The sequence below is a fragment of the Antedon mediterranea genome, chromosome 8, assembly GCF_964355755.1.
Source record: "Antedon mediterranea chromosome 8, ecAntMedi1.1, whole genome shotgun sequence".
Taxonomy (NCBI): Eukaryota; Metazoa; Echinodermata; class Crinoidea; order Comatulida; family Antedonidae; genus Antedon; species Antedon mediterranea.
The window spans coordinates 5,315,940-5,335,104 of NC_092677.1; the positions used below are offsets into that span (position 1 = coordinate 5,315,940).

General features: G+C 30.6%; 1 protein-coding gene across 1 annotated transcript; it reads left to right on the top strand.

The window, feature by feature from the left end:
- Positions 1-1,602: 1,602 nt before the first annotated feature.
- On the top strand, positions 1,603-19,165 carry LOC140057196 (uncharacterized). Its single transcript, XM_072102751.1, has 25 exons — positions 1,603-1,612; positions 1,694-2,023; positions 2,715-3,023; positions 3,141-3,368; positions 3,575-3,841; positions 6,908-6,997; positions 7,373-7,564; positions 7,903-7,924; positions 8,087-8,246; positions 9,260-9,344; positions 11,264-11,282; positions 11,940-11,956; positions 12,232-12,363; positions 12,643-12,954; positions 13,274-13,591; positions 13,997-14,515; positions 14,665-14,979; positions 15,418-15,460; positions 15,641-15,790; positions 16,039-16,211; positions 16,355-16,429; positions 16,651-16,722; positions 16,875-16,963; positions 17,116-17,256; positions 17,463-19,165. Exons 1-25 carry the CDS (start codon positions 1,603-1,605, stop codon positions 17,757-17,759), a joined length of 4,365 nt encoding a protein of 1,454 aa, XP_071958852.1. The 3' UTR covers positions 17,760-19,165.

Here is a 19,165-nt window from a genome sequence, read left to right on the forward strand (position 1 = left end):
GAAAAAATGAAATATCGGGAGGTTTAAAAAACTATAGAGGGCGCTAAAATAATATATCAAACCATAGAGGGTGCTATATGCACAACCTAAAAATATTTGTCGTATTCAAGTGGACCGTTCAGTAGTTTTTCCTTTGAGTACTTATTTAACGGAGTATTTTGAGCGTTGAGATTGTTCTTAACGAAAAAGCTTTCGTTGTCAACGTTTTCTATTCGAATGACTTTCTGTTGAGCACAAATTTACAATTCGAATACTAAAAGTACTCAACGAATCTTTACGTTACAACGAAAGTTCCCGATCGAATACGACAATTGTTAATGTGTGTATTTCAGGCGTCCAGAAGGCGGAAAATAGGGTGCCAGCTCATTATTTCAATTCAGAATCATATATATAAACTCATGAATGGATTAGGCTATATATCTTATATCGCGTGATAGTGATTAGTATCTTTTATATTCTCTTATCAATATCTAAAGTAATATAAATCATTGCTACATACATATCAGGAGAATTTTTTGGTTTATCCAAAATTTGAGAAAGACTAGAAATTGCATTTTAGCAGGAGACTTGAAGTATCGTGAGACTCCCATCATCCCTATTGGGAAAGTTGACAGGTCATGCTAGTACTGTATATATTTATGTATATTTTTATATGATTGATACCGAATATATATTTATATTTCCGTATATCTTTAATTTCTGTAGTAATTAAGAATGTTTCATAGTACAAAACACTCATGTGCAATGTACACATTGTTTTTTTTTTTGGTAAAAAATATGCTACAATTATATACTGTAAAATGAAAAACAACTAGCAACCACTGATTGCTTTTGAAATGTAAATCAAATTTCATTGCATTTTCACATGACTGAACACCAGTAGGCCTAACTAACTGTTCAAACAACAATCGTAGGTACTGTAATGGAAGCTTTATAGTCAATTTACACAGACATGGGGTAACAGTAAGTCGAAAACCATGTAGGTTGTCTCACATAGAATCTTGCATCTATCCTGAAAACCGCCTGTCTGCTCTGTGTTGTATGTAAATTGTCATAAGGAATAACATAGATTCTATATTTGTATTACCGTTACCGCTCGTCTGTGTAAATTGGCCTGTAGTACTACAGTAGTGTGTTTACTATTGTGGAATTTAGTTTCGCTTTTCATTGACATTTTCATTCCAAAGAATAGAACAATACAGAGCAAAATTGGGAAAATGGAATGGGATACAATTACTGTAAAGCTTTGTTTGTCAATCGGAAAACCGTTTTTGTCAGTAAATGCCATTTCTAATCTCAAAGACAAAATATATTTTTAAGATCAGTTTTTCTTGCCAGCAGAAACATACTGTGAACCCTAACGAATAAATAAAAGTTATAAACAAATTATATATCTTATGCATTTACTAGTAGGTGTAGTCATATTCCTGGTTTTTACTAATGGTAAGTACTTTGTATTTCATGTCAATACAGTTTTATACTTCATGCTTATTATGTGATTGAAAGTATCATTTTCTGTGATAGTTGGTGTATCCAGGGAGATTTATTTTACATCTCCCTGGTGTATCTAAGAAATATTCAAAATCATCACTAACATGAAGGATGAAAATAAGTAAGCCACATAAAAAGACAAATAAAAAAGCATAAAAATATTTTTTTTAACTTTAGACCTAATATATTCTTTCATTTCTAGAGGCCAATTGCCAGTTGGTGACATCATCTGACCAGGAAGCAAATGAAGGCAATGCTAAAGTATTGATAACTTGTGATTATTCACAATTTACTTCAACTACACCTTATGCAATACAATGGGATGAACTAAATGCTGGTGACGTAAATATTAACCCAGGAATTGTAAATACTAATAGGGTACAAAATGGACGTTTCAGGTTAGACACTGCTGCTGGTAAAGCTAGTCTGGTGATGTCACAACCGCTGAGAAACGATTCTCAAAGACCATTTCAATGTCAGATAAAAACACTAAGTGGAGATATTCAGTTATCAAATCCATCTATTGTAAACTGTATATTGTGAGTAAAGTAGATTTAATATTCTGTTATAATACCACTATTGCTGATGTAATACAATATTGCACCTCAGTAGAAGTTAACCTTTTACTAGATAGAGTCCTGGGGCATCAATTTGGTAGTAGGGGTGTGAGAGACTGAGGTGAACACATTTTAGACAATGGACCTTTAGCTGCACCTAGAAATTTCATTTAAACTTGGAATTTACTGACTTTATTTATTATTATTTTTCTGTTCTATCAATTTTTTATCTGAAAAATATAGTACACTAATAATGAAAGTGCTAAAAGTATAAAGAATAAAAATATCCAATCTGCAGACAGTAGTATTTCGATCTTAGATCTTGTCAGTGCAGCTCAGGTTTCACAATTATTATATAGCTTAAGCTAGTTATGTTGGACATGGTACAATGATTATGAACACAAAGAGTGCACAAACTCAACGAGCGTGAAATGAAAAATTCTATTAAATAATTAATTATTCTAACAAAAATGCATGGTTTCGATTGGAAGAGTGCTAGTCTACAAAACAACATGCTTTTTTATATAGCAGAATGTAGAGAAGCGTAATATCTTATCTGCATAACGAACAAATATATAAACAAAATTATTTAACAACACTGATGATCTTTAATCTTTAAATGTATTCTTAAAATACAATTTATATTTTCTTTCTATTGATAATCAGACTTAAATCAACCACTTCTTGATGCCTCAGCAAGTACTGTCTACGAAGGTCAATCATTGACCTTTACCTGTAGTAAACCTGATGGTGATCCTATTCCTGACATTATTTGGTATAGAGATGGACAGACAGTCAACACCGACAACCCTTCTAGATATGAGATTGCAAATAGCAGTACAGAGTCAGTTCTTAAGATTAAATCAGCTACTGAAGAAGATGGTGGGGGATATACATGTAAAGCAGAAAGTGATCAGTTTAAAGGAGATGATGCTAAAACAAGTGAAGGAAAACAGTTGACTGTAATTGGATATTGTATGTACACATTACTTTTAACATTACTAATAATAATTGTCTTGGTAAAAGTACGATTTATGTGATTTAGTTCAGATCTATAGACAGCATTAACATGAGCTAAATTTGTCTTTTTAGATATTGCTGTTACTTTTAAACCTGAAGCTGGTTTAGCAACATGTACAGCAGAGGGCCATCCCAAGCCATCATCAGTATTGATATTACAAGATGGAGAAGAGGTTAAGAAAGGAGAAAATACATCAAGTATAGAAATAGAAGATGATGAGATATGTCAATTAAATCTTACATGTTATGCAGAGAATGGAAAGCTTAATAAAACAGCAGCATTAGAGAACTGTAGTTCAGGTAATCATACAGTATTCAGTAAATACAATTATTACAACAAGTTTAAAAACAATACAACTTATTTAAAAAAATTTTGTTAGAAAAATAATCTTCCAGGTTTATAAATATACCATTCACCAGAAAGAATAATACATTGCTTGAATGTTAGACCTACAGATAAAATTAATTTACATTGACATCTGAGCTGATCTTGTACCCCTTTTCAGATATCACGGTTAAGTTTACATCTGAAGATGGTTTAGCGACATGTACAGCAGAGGGCCATCCCAAACCATCATCTGTATTGATATTAATAGATGAAGAAGTGGTTGAGAAAGGAGAAAATACAGCAACTATAAAAATAGATGACGAGATATGTCAATCAAGTCTTACATGTTATGCAGAGAATGGAAACCTTAATGACACAGCCGCACTAGAGAACTGTAGGCCCAAAGCAGGTAGACCTACAGATGGGCCTACAGGCAATTTGAAAGGTATGTCACCATACTGTATTTACCAAGTTAGGTTAGTGACTGAGTGATACATGTTGGTGGGATTTAGTTTAATGTAAAATGCAACCAACCATTGTTAAAAGATGATTTATAATCGTGGTGATGTCTCAAAAGAGAAAGAAAGTTAAGAGAAAAAAACAAAATGATTAAAGACCCCTTCCCTGCAATTTTGGACGTTTTTTGGAAAATAATACATATATATCACTTTAAAAACATGTCATTCCTTGTCTTAAATGTACGTTTTATGGTAAATTATGATAAAAAGTGAGAAACAATGCACTACCTAAGTAGCTCGCGGCGATCGACCTCTCGTGGATGGTCTTAGGCCTAGCCTAGCTAGGCTTTATTTTGTAGGCCTAGCTGGTAAACATCGGTAACGTACGAACATCGTACACTAGCTATATACCTAGCCTGACGTTGTATAGTTGCTGCATTAATTGTCTTTCTATTTTTGCCAGACTCCGTTGATACAAAATTGGGGAAAACCCGGTATTTTCACTGAAAAGTTAGGAGTCTTCCATTTGTTTTGGCCTCACGATCGATCGAAAAGTGGGCGAATTACAGGTGAAAAACAAAAATATCAATCCGCGCGCAATGCATTTTGGGATTTATAGCGGGCCGCTATAATTATTAGAATCGACTTATTTTTCACATTTTTAACCGTTTGAAGACGAAAAAAGTTATCGCAATAAGACCATATAGTATTATTTTTACATTAAATATAGTTTGTGATCTTAAATTCGATCTAAAAAACGTAGGGAAGGGGGCTTTAAGAAAATGTGTCAATATGAGTTAACAAATTAGAAAATAGTATAAAAAAACAATGTTAATGTGTAGAAGAAAAAAAAATGGGTTGAAAAATAATGTTAGTTCTATTGTATAGCACTATAAAATATTTTATAGATATTTATATTTATTGATTTTATTTTTTACGTGCAATGTATTTTAATATTTTAAAAGAACATGAAAAAAAAGTGGGACAAACCCACATAAGACAAAAAAATCTAGCAAGTAGATCACCTACTGTATCACCAAAATACATTGCTCTTTGGGTCATTCTTCAGTAAGTGTCTAAAATCGTGTCCCGATACTTTGGTGGGATAGAGACTGAAAATTCATCATTAAAATATAAAAATTCTTGACTTAAATCATAATCAACATTATTGTAAATATAATTAATTACATAAAATAAAGATAATTACATTGATATTGTTAATTTTTATAAAAATGTTTCAGGCAACCCCCTAAAATCCTATGTCCCGATCGTACATCTTCAATTTTATGATCGCCGTATATATTTGATAACAGGACCTTTGTTATCGAAAATATTGTAAAAAGTTAGTTAATCATGATTTCATGCGATTATATTCTTCGAAATACATCTCTACATACATTAAATCTCAAACTTTAAAGTTTTTGTTTGGAAAAAGCTTGTCCCGCAGTTTTGTGTCATTTCCGTCTACAGTTTAATGAACGGCGGTGAAAAAAATTGACTGTGCGTTGTAAACATACGAAGATATTGAAATTAAACTAGCCACACATCATTTTCAATAAAAGAGGAAAAAAGCTAAAAAAACGAGGTTTTAGAAAAATTACAGCTGCGTACCTTTATTGAATGTCATATCCGAACGGTATAGAACTCATTAAATAATTATAATTTCTGGTTTTTTTCAACTGGAAGTACAAGTTATTCACGGTATCTAGAAGTATGCAATCCGTCTCCGCTGTCAGACATGCCTACGATGTGATCCTAGGCTGTCCAATGCTAAATACATCATCTCCGTCACGGTCAGCTCCGTCACATTTCCCAATGTTTCGTTGTGACGGAGATGACGGCCCGTGACGGATATGACTTTTTGTTATTGCCAGGGCCTTTTTTTGTTGTACATTTTGTTTTGTATATCTTTATTATGTTATTACATTGTATATCTATGTGACTCTGGTCAATAAACATAATCAAATCATATCTTAAAGTCATCTCCGTCACATGATTTTTTAGGTTCGTCATATCCTTCACGGTTTCATCTCCGTCACATGGATATTTTATCCTTTTAAATCCTAAAATATTTAAATAATGAACGCAATATATATTGAAATATAAACAATATTCTTCTACTATGTCAATGGATAGTAATATTAGTTCAACAGAATTTTGTAAAACATCAGTGACAGTCATACTATTTTCTGAAAATTATTATTTTTTGGAATAGTAAATGGTTTTGAACGTATAACATCATACTTATAAATGTTAAAACAATCATTTTTTGATTAATAGAGACAAAAATAATATATAGTATCAAAGAATTAATAATGGAAATAATTTTATAATTCCTGAACCGTTATTTTTTCTATCTTTGTATATCCCATAAATGTGACGGAAATGACAGTAACATAGAACCATGTATTTATAAATACGAATAAAACATGAAATATATAATAAAGATTGCGCCAAACATACGCTTGCCATGTAATACATGTTCATTTATCTGAATAAACTTTTAAAATTTAAAAAATGCAAATTTTAAAATTGATTTTTTATAAACCTGAAATTAGACACTTACTGAAGAATGACCCCTTTACACACTCCTTTTTTGTTGACACAATTGGAATCAATGCAACTGTCAGACATTAATAACATGATTTACATCTCAAAGTATTGCTTTATTTCACGTTCATCCAGACAAAAACTTTTAATTACCGTCCATCACAACAGGCTTCTGCCATTTCCATCTTTCGTATGGAACGCACAACCTTCCTACAGTTAACACAACATCGCAAAACAGAGCACCAATAAGACTGGAAATTGGTACAGCCATTCTTCTTAACCAGAAATAGAAAACATTTCTATAAAATTGTGGTCTGTTGAAGAATCCACTAATTGCATTTTTAAAAATCACAGTAAATGCTGCTGCAGGATATTTAACTGTAATGTGTATTCATTAAAACATTGATAGAGGTTTTTAAATAATAAACAATAAGATGTATTTCCATTGAAATGACTTTGTTTTGATAATCGTTTATGATTGAAAATAAATTTGTTGTTAACAGTTATTTCAGAAGATTCAGGATCATCATACGCCATCATTCTGATTATTGTGGTTATTTTTGGTTTGTTGGCGTGGTTTCTTCTTCTTGTTTGTAAGTATCATGTACTGTATTACTTAATGCCTCTTTTGGCATAAGCCCTTTTTATTTCAGTGAATTTTAATAACAGTATTCACAAATTAGAAACCCTCAACTATTTTAGGGTTATTTACATTGAGTACTTCTAATATTTTATACAAATTATTATAAATGATATACTATATTTATTAGAATGTTTTTATTTAGAATTTTTAATTTTTGGGATTTTGATTATTAATTGTAGTTTAATGAGTAATGAAACGAAATAAATACTGCATGGACATAGATTGCATAATATTTCATAATTATATTGATACAAAGATTGCTTTTACAGTATATTGGTAGACCAATAGAATTTATTTTAATTTTTAAAAATTTATTTTGTTTTAGATTTTATTTTTTACAAGAACATTGAGTGGAGCAATCAAGATAATGATATAGTAACAGTAGAAGGTGGTGAATCAATTATGATGAGTTTTAAATACCGTCCAAGTATTGCAAGGATCAAGACACTTGAAATAAAGAAAGAACACAAGGTGCTTGGTTCAAATCAACAGCAATTCACTAGTTGTAAAACAGTCTGTCAGTTTCTCTGTTATTGCTGTGCTTACTTTTGTGGATTTTTTTGTATTGAATACTGCATAAATAAAGGTAAGTTACATATTTTAATTTTGTTAGTAGGTCATTGTTTCTCAAGTCATCATTTCTGACAGTTCTAAAAGTTAGGAGTCTGATGATGTTGTTGTTATTGATATATAAAAGTTTTTAAATACAGCACTTTTTTACTTTATTCTGCTGGGAGAATGATACATTGTTTGTATATCATTGTTAATGGCTTACTGTCGATTTCTGTTCATTATACCTGTACATTAGATGAATATTTTCTTATTTTTATTTAATAGTTAAATACAACAATAAAGATAAAAAGAAACATGGAAGGAGGTGAGTTGAGTTTTTAACATTGGTGGGATTTATTTTGATTATTATATTTTAGCTAATTACAAATTTTATTGAAAGGTTATGGTTAATAAAAGAGAATGTCCTGGTGATGCATAGGTCTTCTTTGTAGTTTAATATTATTATCTTGTATTGTGTTCCTTATAGCAGTGGCAATAGAGGTGGTGAAGAGTATCAGATGATGGTCAATGATGGTGCAGAGGTACCTGCTGTTGTAATACAATCACCTAACAAGGATACAACAATTGACGAAACTGCTGTACAACAACCAACAGCAGCCTCTGTTGAATCTGAACAAAATTCAGAGGTATTGTGAAAATACTAAATCCTTCATTCCTTGAATTGAAAGTACAAAGATACAAAAATAAAAAAGAAAAAAGACATGTTTGTTAAAGTATTGTGTGTTTTGTGGTGTTTCGAAAAGGAAATTTTGATTGACAATTTGATTCATCTTTGGTACTTAAATTCTGTTTTTTACAATAAAATGTTATCCTTTTTTTCTAATTAGAGTAAAACCTATTCTTTGGGACACCTCTATTCAAGGGCCACCCCAATTAAGGGGATACTTATCTGTGAAATGAATGAGACGCAATTTATTATATTGTAGCACTATGGCCAACCTTATTGTGAGCCAAATGTGACCCTTATGGGTTTTACTATATTAAAGACCCCTTCCCTGCAATTTTGGACGTTTTTTGGAAAATAATACATATATATCACTTTAAAAACATTAAACCATGTCATTCCTTGTCTTAAATGTACGTTTTATGGTAAATTATGATAAAAAGTGAGAAACAATGCACTACCTAAGTAGCTCGCGGCGATCGACCTCTCGTGGACGGTCTTAGGCCTAGCCTAGCTAGGCTTAGTTTTGTAGGCCTAGCTGGTAAACATCGGTAACGTACGAACATCGTACGCGAGCTATATACCTAGCCTGACGTTGTATAGTTGCTGCATTAATTGTCTTTCTAATTTTGCCAGACTCCGTTGATACAAATTGGGGAAAACCCGGTATTTTTGCTGAAAAGTTAAGAGTCTTCCATTTGTTTTGGCCTCTCGATCGATCGAAAAGTGGGCGAATTACAGGTGAAAAACAAAAATATCAATCCGCGCGCAATGCATTTTGGGATTTATAGCGGGCCGCTATAATTATTAGAATCGACTTATTTTTCACATTTTTAGCCGTTTAAAGACGAAAAAAGTTATCGCAATAGGACCATATAGTATTATTTTTACATTAAATATAGTTTGTGATCTTAAATTAGATCTAAAAAACGTAGGGAATGGGGCTTTAACAAAATATAATTGTTTTTTTCAAAGACAAATCCTGATGATGAAGATACTGAACTTTTAGCACAACATCAAGCAACATCTGGTGGAAATTCTGAAATTTCTGAAGAGAAAGGTAAACTTTTTTATTATTTTCTAGAATACTTTTTTAGTATTTGGTAGGGGAAATGTTACACATTTGTTGTTACTATAATGTATTCTCAAAGCTGAGGTTTCCATTTTGATAAAGTAAATTCGATATTACCTGATACTTTTATTGTCAATATGAACAGATTGACTTTAGAATTCTTTTTCAGATGTAATAAAAACATGATGACATATTAAAATGTTAAACACATAAGCAAATCAAAAGATATATAATCCTATTTGCACTATATATTGTGTATATTGAATTATGGGTAGAATTTTAACAAACTTGACCACCTTCAACCGACAATACAAAATAGATTAATTAGCTGTAGATGGCAAGATTTATTGAATATGAGTTCATGATGTGGGATGGTAAATGTTTCTGATATTAAAATTCAATTCTTTCTCTCTGCTCTATTTTTAAAAGTCTGAAATCAAAATCCTATATCTGTAATTATATTTTATTAATCAATTAATCAATTTTGTTTACGTTTTGCTTGATAAATCTCCAACTCAATACTACTGATCAGTAAAGTATTTGTTATGTTCTTTGTTTAGAAGGATGACATTTCGGCAACAATCATACAGTAAGAATTTATTAACATAAAAGCTTTAGAATGAGGCCTCAATTTTGAAAATCATTTCTCACTACTTCCAATTCTAATCCTATAAATCCTAACGATGCATAGGATATTATTTGATAATGTTTCTTGGGTTTTTAAATTCATTGGCTTTTAACAATCATCAAAAAATTAACACGTGAAAGATAAGTACAGGCTCTTTTTAATTTATAGACAAACCCTTTTTGCAAATAGAATATTCTCTAGGTTTGCTCAATTGAATAAACAAACAAACATAGAGCAGAGGGTATGCATGTAGCAGCATCTCTCAACAAGATTTTGTTTGTTATTTGTTTTTAAAAACTGGTATTCCAATTCAGTGGTTCTTTGTTATATACAGTTTATTTCTGGCTAAATATTTTAATGAAATGTTAGTTTCTAGGTTTATATATATATATATATATATATATATATATATAATTTGCCTTTGGATATATATCCATATCCAAAGGCAAATTACTGAAAAAAATGACAATGCTGTGGGTATCAGTGGCTGGATCTCAATGGAGATACAAAAATAAAAAGCGAAAAGCTAAATCAAAACGATAAAGTAAACAGCCAGAAAAGTTAGCAGAGCTTTCGGGCAACACTAGCCCTTCATCAGTGCAAGTGAAGGAATTTGGATAAGGTCATAGTATAAAGCTGGCAAGTGCTGCCTGGGTGGACAGGAATAAAAGAAATATAACAAAGGGAGCCAGGGTGGAGTCTGAATAAGAGTAGAAAACAAAGAAGGTAGCTTGGTAGAGATATAAACAATTTTGGAATGAGACTAAAAAACAGCTAAAATGGTGGTTAATATTGAAACTTAAATTTTGGTAGTCAATGGAATAATTTTACCGATCTGGGAGTATGTTATATATATATATATATTACCTCTTACATTCTATAACATTTGCAACCATTAATTAAGTACTCTAACACTGCCTTTGATTTTTAAGATCTACCTTATTTTTTTCCTTTGTTTCTTTGTACTTTTTCATGTAAAAGTTGGGGATACTCATTTCCATTGTATTACAATATTGTCTACTGTGTAACCTTTACTTATGAAAAAGTAGAAATAAAGATTACCGAACCTGACTAAAGCTGAAACCACAAGAAAAAAAGGCTAGAGGACATCTACATGCAATTTATATTAAGATTTTATTTATGTACAGTATTTGTTGCTACTACTCAATTGGATTTTATTTTTAAAAAGCATGTTTCTTAAATATTTTTGCCCTTCAACAGATTCTTTATAATTTTTCTAAGACTAAGTTGTATTGTTGTTGTTTTTATGTTGTTTTAGCAAAAGACTCAAATGAAAGGTAACGGTTTGTGGTACTATAGCAATAAAAGCTTATTTAATTTTTTGCTTTAATTGCTTAGATTATTTATGTTGACAATTTAAAACATCAGATTATTATCTATCATCTTATTTACCTAATCATTTTCTACTTTTATTGTTCTGTTTGTTAGTTACTGTGTAGTACAGCTGTATCTGCCAATATTTGTTGTTAACTGAAATCTAAATAAAATACACTATGTACATCAAGCACCTTTAAACCACAAGCTTCTATTTTGTGTGCTACATCTACAAACACCAACAATGTATTTTGGTTTATAAACATAACTGATTTTGATCTGAATTCGGATTCTTAACTTTTTTTTTCCCTGTTCTAAAGTTACAATCTTCGTCGCATACTTTGTGATCTTCAATATGCTTAATTTAGTGAATATCACTACCTGTATGTGTTTGTTGGAATCTTTGCTGCGCTTATTTGTAAATCTTTGGTGAACTTACTTTTCGTGGTATATTGCTTTTTTTATACCACTGTATTTTATACTCCCACTTTGTGTGGGATAAGATGAATAAATTCCCTTACAATAACCTTTAAATTTTACATTCAATGGTTTAGTAAATTACCTTGTGTTATTGTTTGTTTTAAATTCTAATTCTTTCTTCATTCTTTCTTTTTTTTTAGATCTGATAAGTACTCAAGTAAGTAACAACCATGATATTTTCTTTTAATATGACATTTACAAAGTGACATTACATTTATTTAAAGCTGATTCCTTCATAAAAAGATGAAGTTTGTTTTAAGTAGAATAGGAACTTTCGTGTATATCAACATACCAGTATTTTATTCATTGATCTATATACTCCATGGAAATTCACAAAAGCCCATTTTATTATTGAATGGTGGATATCAAATTAATATCTTACTTTCAACTTGAAGGTAAATCATCTGCAATTAATATATATTTACTTTTCAGTGTTTACAAATGGAAGAGGAAAAATCAGCCTAACGGTTTCAAATCTTGTGATATCTGATTCAGGAGAGTACAACTGCAACATAGAGGGCAATAGACAGCAAGGTCAAAGTGTCAACAATGTAACTGTTTATTGTGAGTTTTATAAATGATTTATTTTATTATTTTTTTAATCACCATGTCAGATAAGATTACAATTAAATAATGTATTAAATAATTGTTTAAATCAGTTCCATGTGTTAAGTTCATAATTTTTATCTATCTAGTGGATAAGTAGTGGCCACCATTCCTTCATCTATGTAAAATGAATTATAACATCATGTCCATATATGGGCACATCACATTATTTTGTAAAGTTTGATAGTGTAGACAAAAATTAAGAGCAAATTTCATCAGCTTATATATTTTTTGAAGGGATTGAGAGGAAAAATCACAAGTACTCATCAGAAGAAGGTATCAATAATTTTGAAATGAAGTGCAGATATGGACCAGCAGATATGCCATTAACAGGTTACAAGTGGAAGAAGATTAGGGAAGATGGCACAACAGAGATTGAGGATTGTTCTAAAGATTCTAGATTTGAAGTAACAAGTTACCAAAATAGCATTCTGTCTTTGAAGATAAAGAATGTTATACTTGGTGATGCTGGGATGTATCAATGTGAAGTGAAGCCAGTTGATGGAGAACAAATACTGAAAGATACTACACATCTGACAGTGAAGGAAGGTAATTTTATAGAATTAAATGAGAACCTGTTTATTTTTTTTGTATGGTTTAGAAAATGTGTGTGATAGTAAAGTATATGGTACAGTTGAGAAAATGTTGATGTTTATAATGCCTGATAAAGTGAAGAGATTGCCTACTGTAGTATTTCCAGAAGTTTTTTCTTTAAAAGGCCTATAACATGGAATGTTTGTTTATCCTGTGTAATAATATACATATTGATAATCTATTATTTACTAGCAAAGTATAATGTAAATTTTGTATTAAGCTGATGAATATATTTTTGTTTAAAAACATTTTTTCCTGGAAATGTCTTTTATAGATGTTATCAAAATGGAGATTTCTGATGTTACTATCTATGAGGGTTTCAAGAGTGCTACATTGTTGTTAAACATAAAATATGTTGATGATTCTGCTAACATATCAAAAATCACATGGTATAAGCTTGTTGAAGGTGAAGAAATTATGTTGCTGACATCAGCTGATTCACGCTATGAATGTGAATATTTGGATTCAAAGAACAGTGTATGTTTTAATATCAACAATGTTGAACCTGAAGATGAAGGAGAGTACATATGTGAAGTAGAAGTTAAAGGAAGACAGAAAATATACAGATGTTCTGGAAGGCTAACGGTTAAAGGTAATGTATATGCTGCCAAATTAAAATACCTGGAATACCCGAGGTTGCAAATTCTTGAAATTTAATTGTGAATCCAAATCAAACATACTGTAAATTTGAAGATGTAAACAACATTTTCCCACACACTTGCTTATAGCAATACTCATCAACAAAAGCATTTCTTAGGTAGTTTTTTTGTTGTTTGAATTCCAATATTTGGTTCATTCTGTCATTAATATCTACTGTTTTGAAACTGTGTTCATATTATGGTATCATTACATGAGTTGATTCTTTTTTTATATATAGAAACATTAGGGGCCTACTCCCAAAAAAAGTAAGCAACTCTTACAAGTTGCAGTTACTGTATAATGGTGACAAAAATGTTTGTTTTTAATTAAATTTTGTTTGAACCATTTGTATTTGTAGGTCCTATAAAAATGGATATTCCTGATGTTATAACCAATAAAGGTGTGGAATGTGATAAGTTGTTGTTGAAACTTACATATTTTGATAAGTCTGCTGAAATATCTAATATCACATGGTATAAGCAGGTTGAAGGTGAAGCAAAAGAGCTGACATCATGGCAGTCACCTAATCCAACATCCGTACAGTCACCTGATCCAACATCCATACAGTCACCTGATCCAACATCTGTACAGTCACCTGATCCAACATCCGTACAGTCACCTGATCCAACATCCGTACAGTCAGCTGATCCAACATCCGTACAGTCACCTGATCCAACATCCGTACAGTCACCTGATCCAACATCATCACAGTCACCTGAGCCAACATCACGCTATGAAATGGGATTTGTGGGTCAGAGCAATGTATATCTCAACATCAGCAATGTTGAATTTGAAGATGCAGGAGAGTACATATGTGAAGTGAAAATTGCAGGAAGACAGAAAACATACAGTTGTTCTGGAACTTTAACAGTTCAAGGTAATATATCTAAAAACATTTCTTTGCTGGAATTAAATACTACACTACTAATACAACCTTGGAAGTAATATGTTTAGAAATGGCAAATGTGGTGATTTCTACAAGATTAACAATAATAGTGAAAAATAATTGTATATTCCTACTTTCAGATATGACACTAAATGACTGTCTTGTGACAGTTGAAGATAAAGCTGTTTTAACTTGCAGGTATCAAATTAAGAATCCAGTAAAAGCTATCAATTGGTATAAGAAGACTTTTGGTGAATACAAGATGATATTTACTTCTGATACATTCAATCAGAAGATAGCAAATGTACCAGAAAGATATAAAGCAACTTTTAAGGATAATGAAACAAGCTTAGAGTTTGAGCAAGTGTCGGTAACTGATGCTGGAGAGTACATGTGTAAACTTGAGATTGAGCGCTGTACACCAATGACCAAATTAGCAAACTTGTCTGTACAATGTAAGTAGATTTTAAAATATTTAATTTTCCATAAAAACTGATATTAATGTTGACTGTATTGATTGTATTATTTTATACCTATAGACTGGCTATTATAATCAATCAAATAGTATGTAAACCATGTGATTTAAATGTATTTATAGTACTTGTTAATAATAAATTTCTCTTGTGCCATTTGGCCATTTATTCACAATATTATACAATCAGTTCAATACATAAAATTAAGAGGATACATATTTTTCAAAATGTTTGCTCCATTTACGTTTAGTTGCTTCTTTTTGTAATATAATTGAATTATTATTAATAACGTTTATTTCAAATATACCCAATTAAAAGGATAAATCAGTTTGAAATTTAATGGTTTGACTTGTTATTTTAAAGTAAGTAAGTAAGTAAAGTTTGGTGACACCTATACATTAATATGTTTTGTTTTTGTAGTTGATGTGTTTACTGGAGTTGATGAACTAGGTAACACATACAGGTAATTGCCTTAATATCTATTACCACCATGGTTCTAAAAATCAAAACATTTAAAACTGCATGACTGGTTTGTTGATATTCATTCATAATTGTAAATTGTTTTTTTTCTCGTTATACTTTACAAGACTTTTTTTATTTCCCATTTTCAATCTTTTTTTTTTTCTTGGTTTATACTTTATAGACACCCTGCGGTAGTCTTTCTGAATTCCAATTTACTTGTCTTTTGTGTGAAAAACAACTCGGATGTAATAATTAGAAGAGGAAAGATGAACAAGAAGAGTTTGATTGAATGGGAAGAATCAAGAGTTATTTTACATAAAAAAGATACTAGGTATTAGATAATGAAAATATTAATCTAATTTTGTATTGCATAAAAAGATTATTAAAGTTTATTTTAAAAATTCACATTAAAAATTGATTCTAACTCTTGAGTACAATGCTTTAATGAAATGTATCTGCTTAAAAAAAGGGGATACAATTACAAATCTCAGTATTATTTTAAAGCACTAATTAATTATAAAATTACCATGACCATTACCTATCTTTGCACTGCTGCATTGTTTAATATTTACTGTACAGCTATCATAATCTAGTACCAATTGTAACAAATAATGGAAAGGTGATTCTAATGTGTGGTAAAAAAGATAATAACAACACAAAAGAGAGGAAGATGATAAGGCTGAAATCTGATGATAATGGAGAGAATTGGATTGAAGCATGTAATGTAGAAAACTCTCCAGGCGATATTCTAAGTAAGTTATTTTCAAATATTAAAGCTGAGATTAATGCACTTTTCAGGGTTGGATCCATGATTTATTTTGTTTTATATATGGTTTTATGTGTCTTTTATCGGTTTTTATGTGAAATCTTTTGCCAACAACTTTTTATTTTTCAGGCCTAGGTCATGGTGTATGTTTAGATTCAGGGAAATTAGTTATTGCAGGAGTTGAAAATCTGGACAATAACGAGAGTAAGAAAAGTAACACAATTAATAAACTTTTGTAAAATTATGGATGTGCTTAATATTAATATTCAAACAATAATAAAAAAATGATTTATCTTTTGTAAGTTCAACATACTGTAATTTAACATAACATCACTAATTGTATTGTGTATCATTAAAAATAAATATAACAGTGACATTGTTTTTTTTGTGGAATTTGAAGAATTGTGTTTGTGTTGTTTTTGCAGGAAAACTATTTGTAATGACCAGTACTGATGATGGTGACACTTGGAGTATTGTATATGCTGAAGAGAACACTGGTATGCATCTCATAAGTCTATATTTAAAGAAACATTGATTTTTCTTCCTTTCTAAACACCTTACAGATTTTATCTGACAAATGTTATTTTTAGAAAATTGTAAGAAAAGTATGAATTCTGCAAATAATTCAGCAAATCTTTTGTTTGTGTAGAAAATCTTTGGAGTACTGATAACCTTAACAGTTGGGAACTTCTAAATACTGTTAAACCACAAGATGCTACCTTAGGAGAACACATACAAGTAAGATTAAAGAAGCTTTTCATTAAGAGACACTCTAGTAGTTTAATAGTATCTCTATGGTTTAGTTTGAGAATGGATTATTTTTGTCAAACACGAACTTTAGTTTACTGCTTTAAGTGCCATTTTGGCATAATATCTCATTTGTTCATTAGGTTGTTGAATATGCAAATGACCAAGTTTACATCAGCTGTTCTTTGGAGAACAGTAATCAACGTTTGACTGCATACAGCAATGATGGATGTGAAACATTTGAAATTGATAATGAATTATTGGAGGCAAATCCAGAATGTCAGGTAATCTACATGCAAGTCTTGTATATCTAATGTATTGTCAACTGTCTAGTCTCATCTATTGTGGTACTGAGTGTTGTCGTTGCTATGGTGTGAGAACTTATAATTGTTGTGTCCAATCAAATGACAAAGATCTACGTAACTGTAAAAAACTGCTTTGTCTCATATTAATATAATTAAAATGTTATATAAATTGTATTATTACCTAGGGTGGTATTGTACGTTTACCAATCAAGACAGATGAGTTCTACCAAATAGCAATGGCAAGTCATGGAAATGAAACAGATAAGGATCTTACACTTTACTTAAGTGAAGATGGTTGTAAAACCTGGTCTCAGTTTAATACACTAGGTGCAGCGAATGCAGAAGAATCTGACCTAGCTTATTACAGTGTAAAAGAAGGGAAAGAAGAAGCAAAAGGAATAGTGTGTGTTTACAGTTATGGTTCAGAAACAAAGGGTTATAAGATTGGAATTCAGTTAAATTCTAACAAAGAAATTATGTAAAAAAGAGAAAAATTTTTTATGCATTAAATATCATCTACACTATTTATTGTCTTTTTTTTAGATTTAACAATGTTGTCTTATTTATACAGATAATTGTTTGTTTTGTAGGTAGGAAATCTGTATTAATGCTTTATAACAATATAATAGGTTGTAGTATGAAATGGTAATTTGTTTTATTAGTATAAGTCGTTATTATCTTTTATGTATTTCTACCTAGCTTAATGGCATAACCAAACGTTGCTACCTACTTTAAAATAGTATTAAAGATTGACATTTTTTTAAATAGTTAGATTTCAGAATATATAGTATGTAATTTGCATGGTAATGCCAGCAACAGCGGTAAAATTAAAATTAAATTAGGCCTGTTTAACTTTATTAATAACACGTTCAAGCTAATTTCTATCATTATTGTAATCATCTAGCATTTGTAATTGTGAATACAGTACTAAAAATAATGTAAATACTCAATAATTAAGTTTTTAATATTACAATAACAAGAACAACGACGTGATTATTACATGATTGTGTATCTTTTCAATAGAGTATCGTACGATAAAATTTAACACATTTTCGGTGTAAACGTCTGCAATAATAAAGTATTTTCCTTTTTAAAACGTTAATTTAGTGTTATAGAATGTGGTTATCGGTGAATTTTTGTTGTTGAAAATACTACAATCGCCAAATGAAATGGTTAGTATACTGCTGTTGACCTACAAATACCGTAAAGTTGTCCTTACTGATGTGTGGTGGTCGTAATACTCAATCCACCCATTTAATCTATTAACTGTACATATTTTTGTGAACTTTTGCATTGATTGATTGATATGATACCACAATCGTGTGCTATCGTTCACAATAAAGTTCTATCAGTATCGAAATTACTGACTTTAATACTACCATGTAGGCGCTTATGGCTGATCTAATCTAAACTTCCTCTCCAGTTGGCGCGCAATTTCAACTGCCCCTAACATCCCGTGAAATATAATATGTAATGTACATAGTAGGCTGTTTCTAGCGCAAAACTATTAAAAAGGTTTTTGTTTAATAATTAGTTTTTTTTAAACGAGCAATCAGCACCGCTTACTTTGAGTAACAAGCACATGTTAAAATGTAAAAATACCATGGCAAAGTATTTCATTTTTAAATTCTCTAAAACTCATGCTACTTAATTTACTTTAATCTTGGTGATCATGAATATTGTTAGTCATAAAACTGTTTACAGTAATAAGGTTCTTCAACCTTTCCTTTTTGTGACGTACTACTAATTACAGCATCATTAGGTTCTGCATAAACTTCCAAATAACTTGCAGAAATAAGACCTTCGTACTCGGGACTTCGGCGTTCCATTTTAATTTCTCCTCTTTCCTAAAGGAGCAATACAAATATCGGTATTAACCTCATTGAGT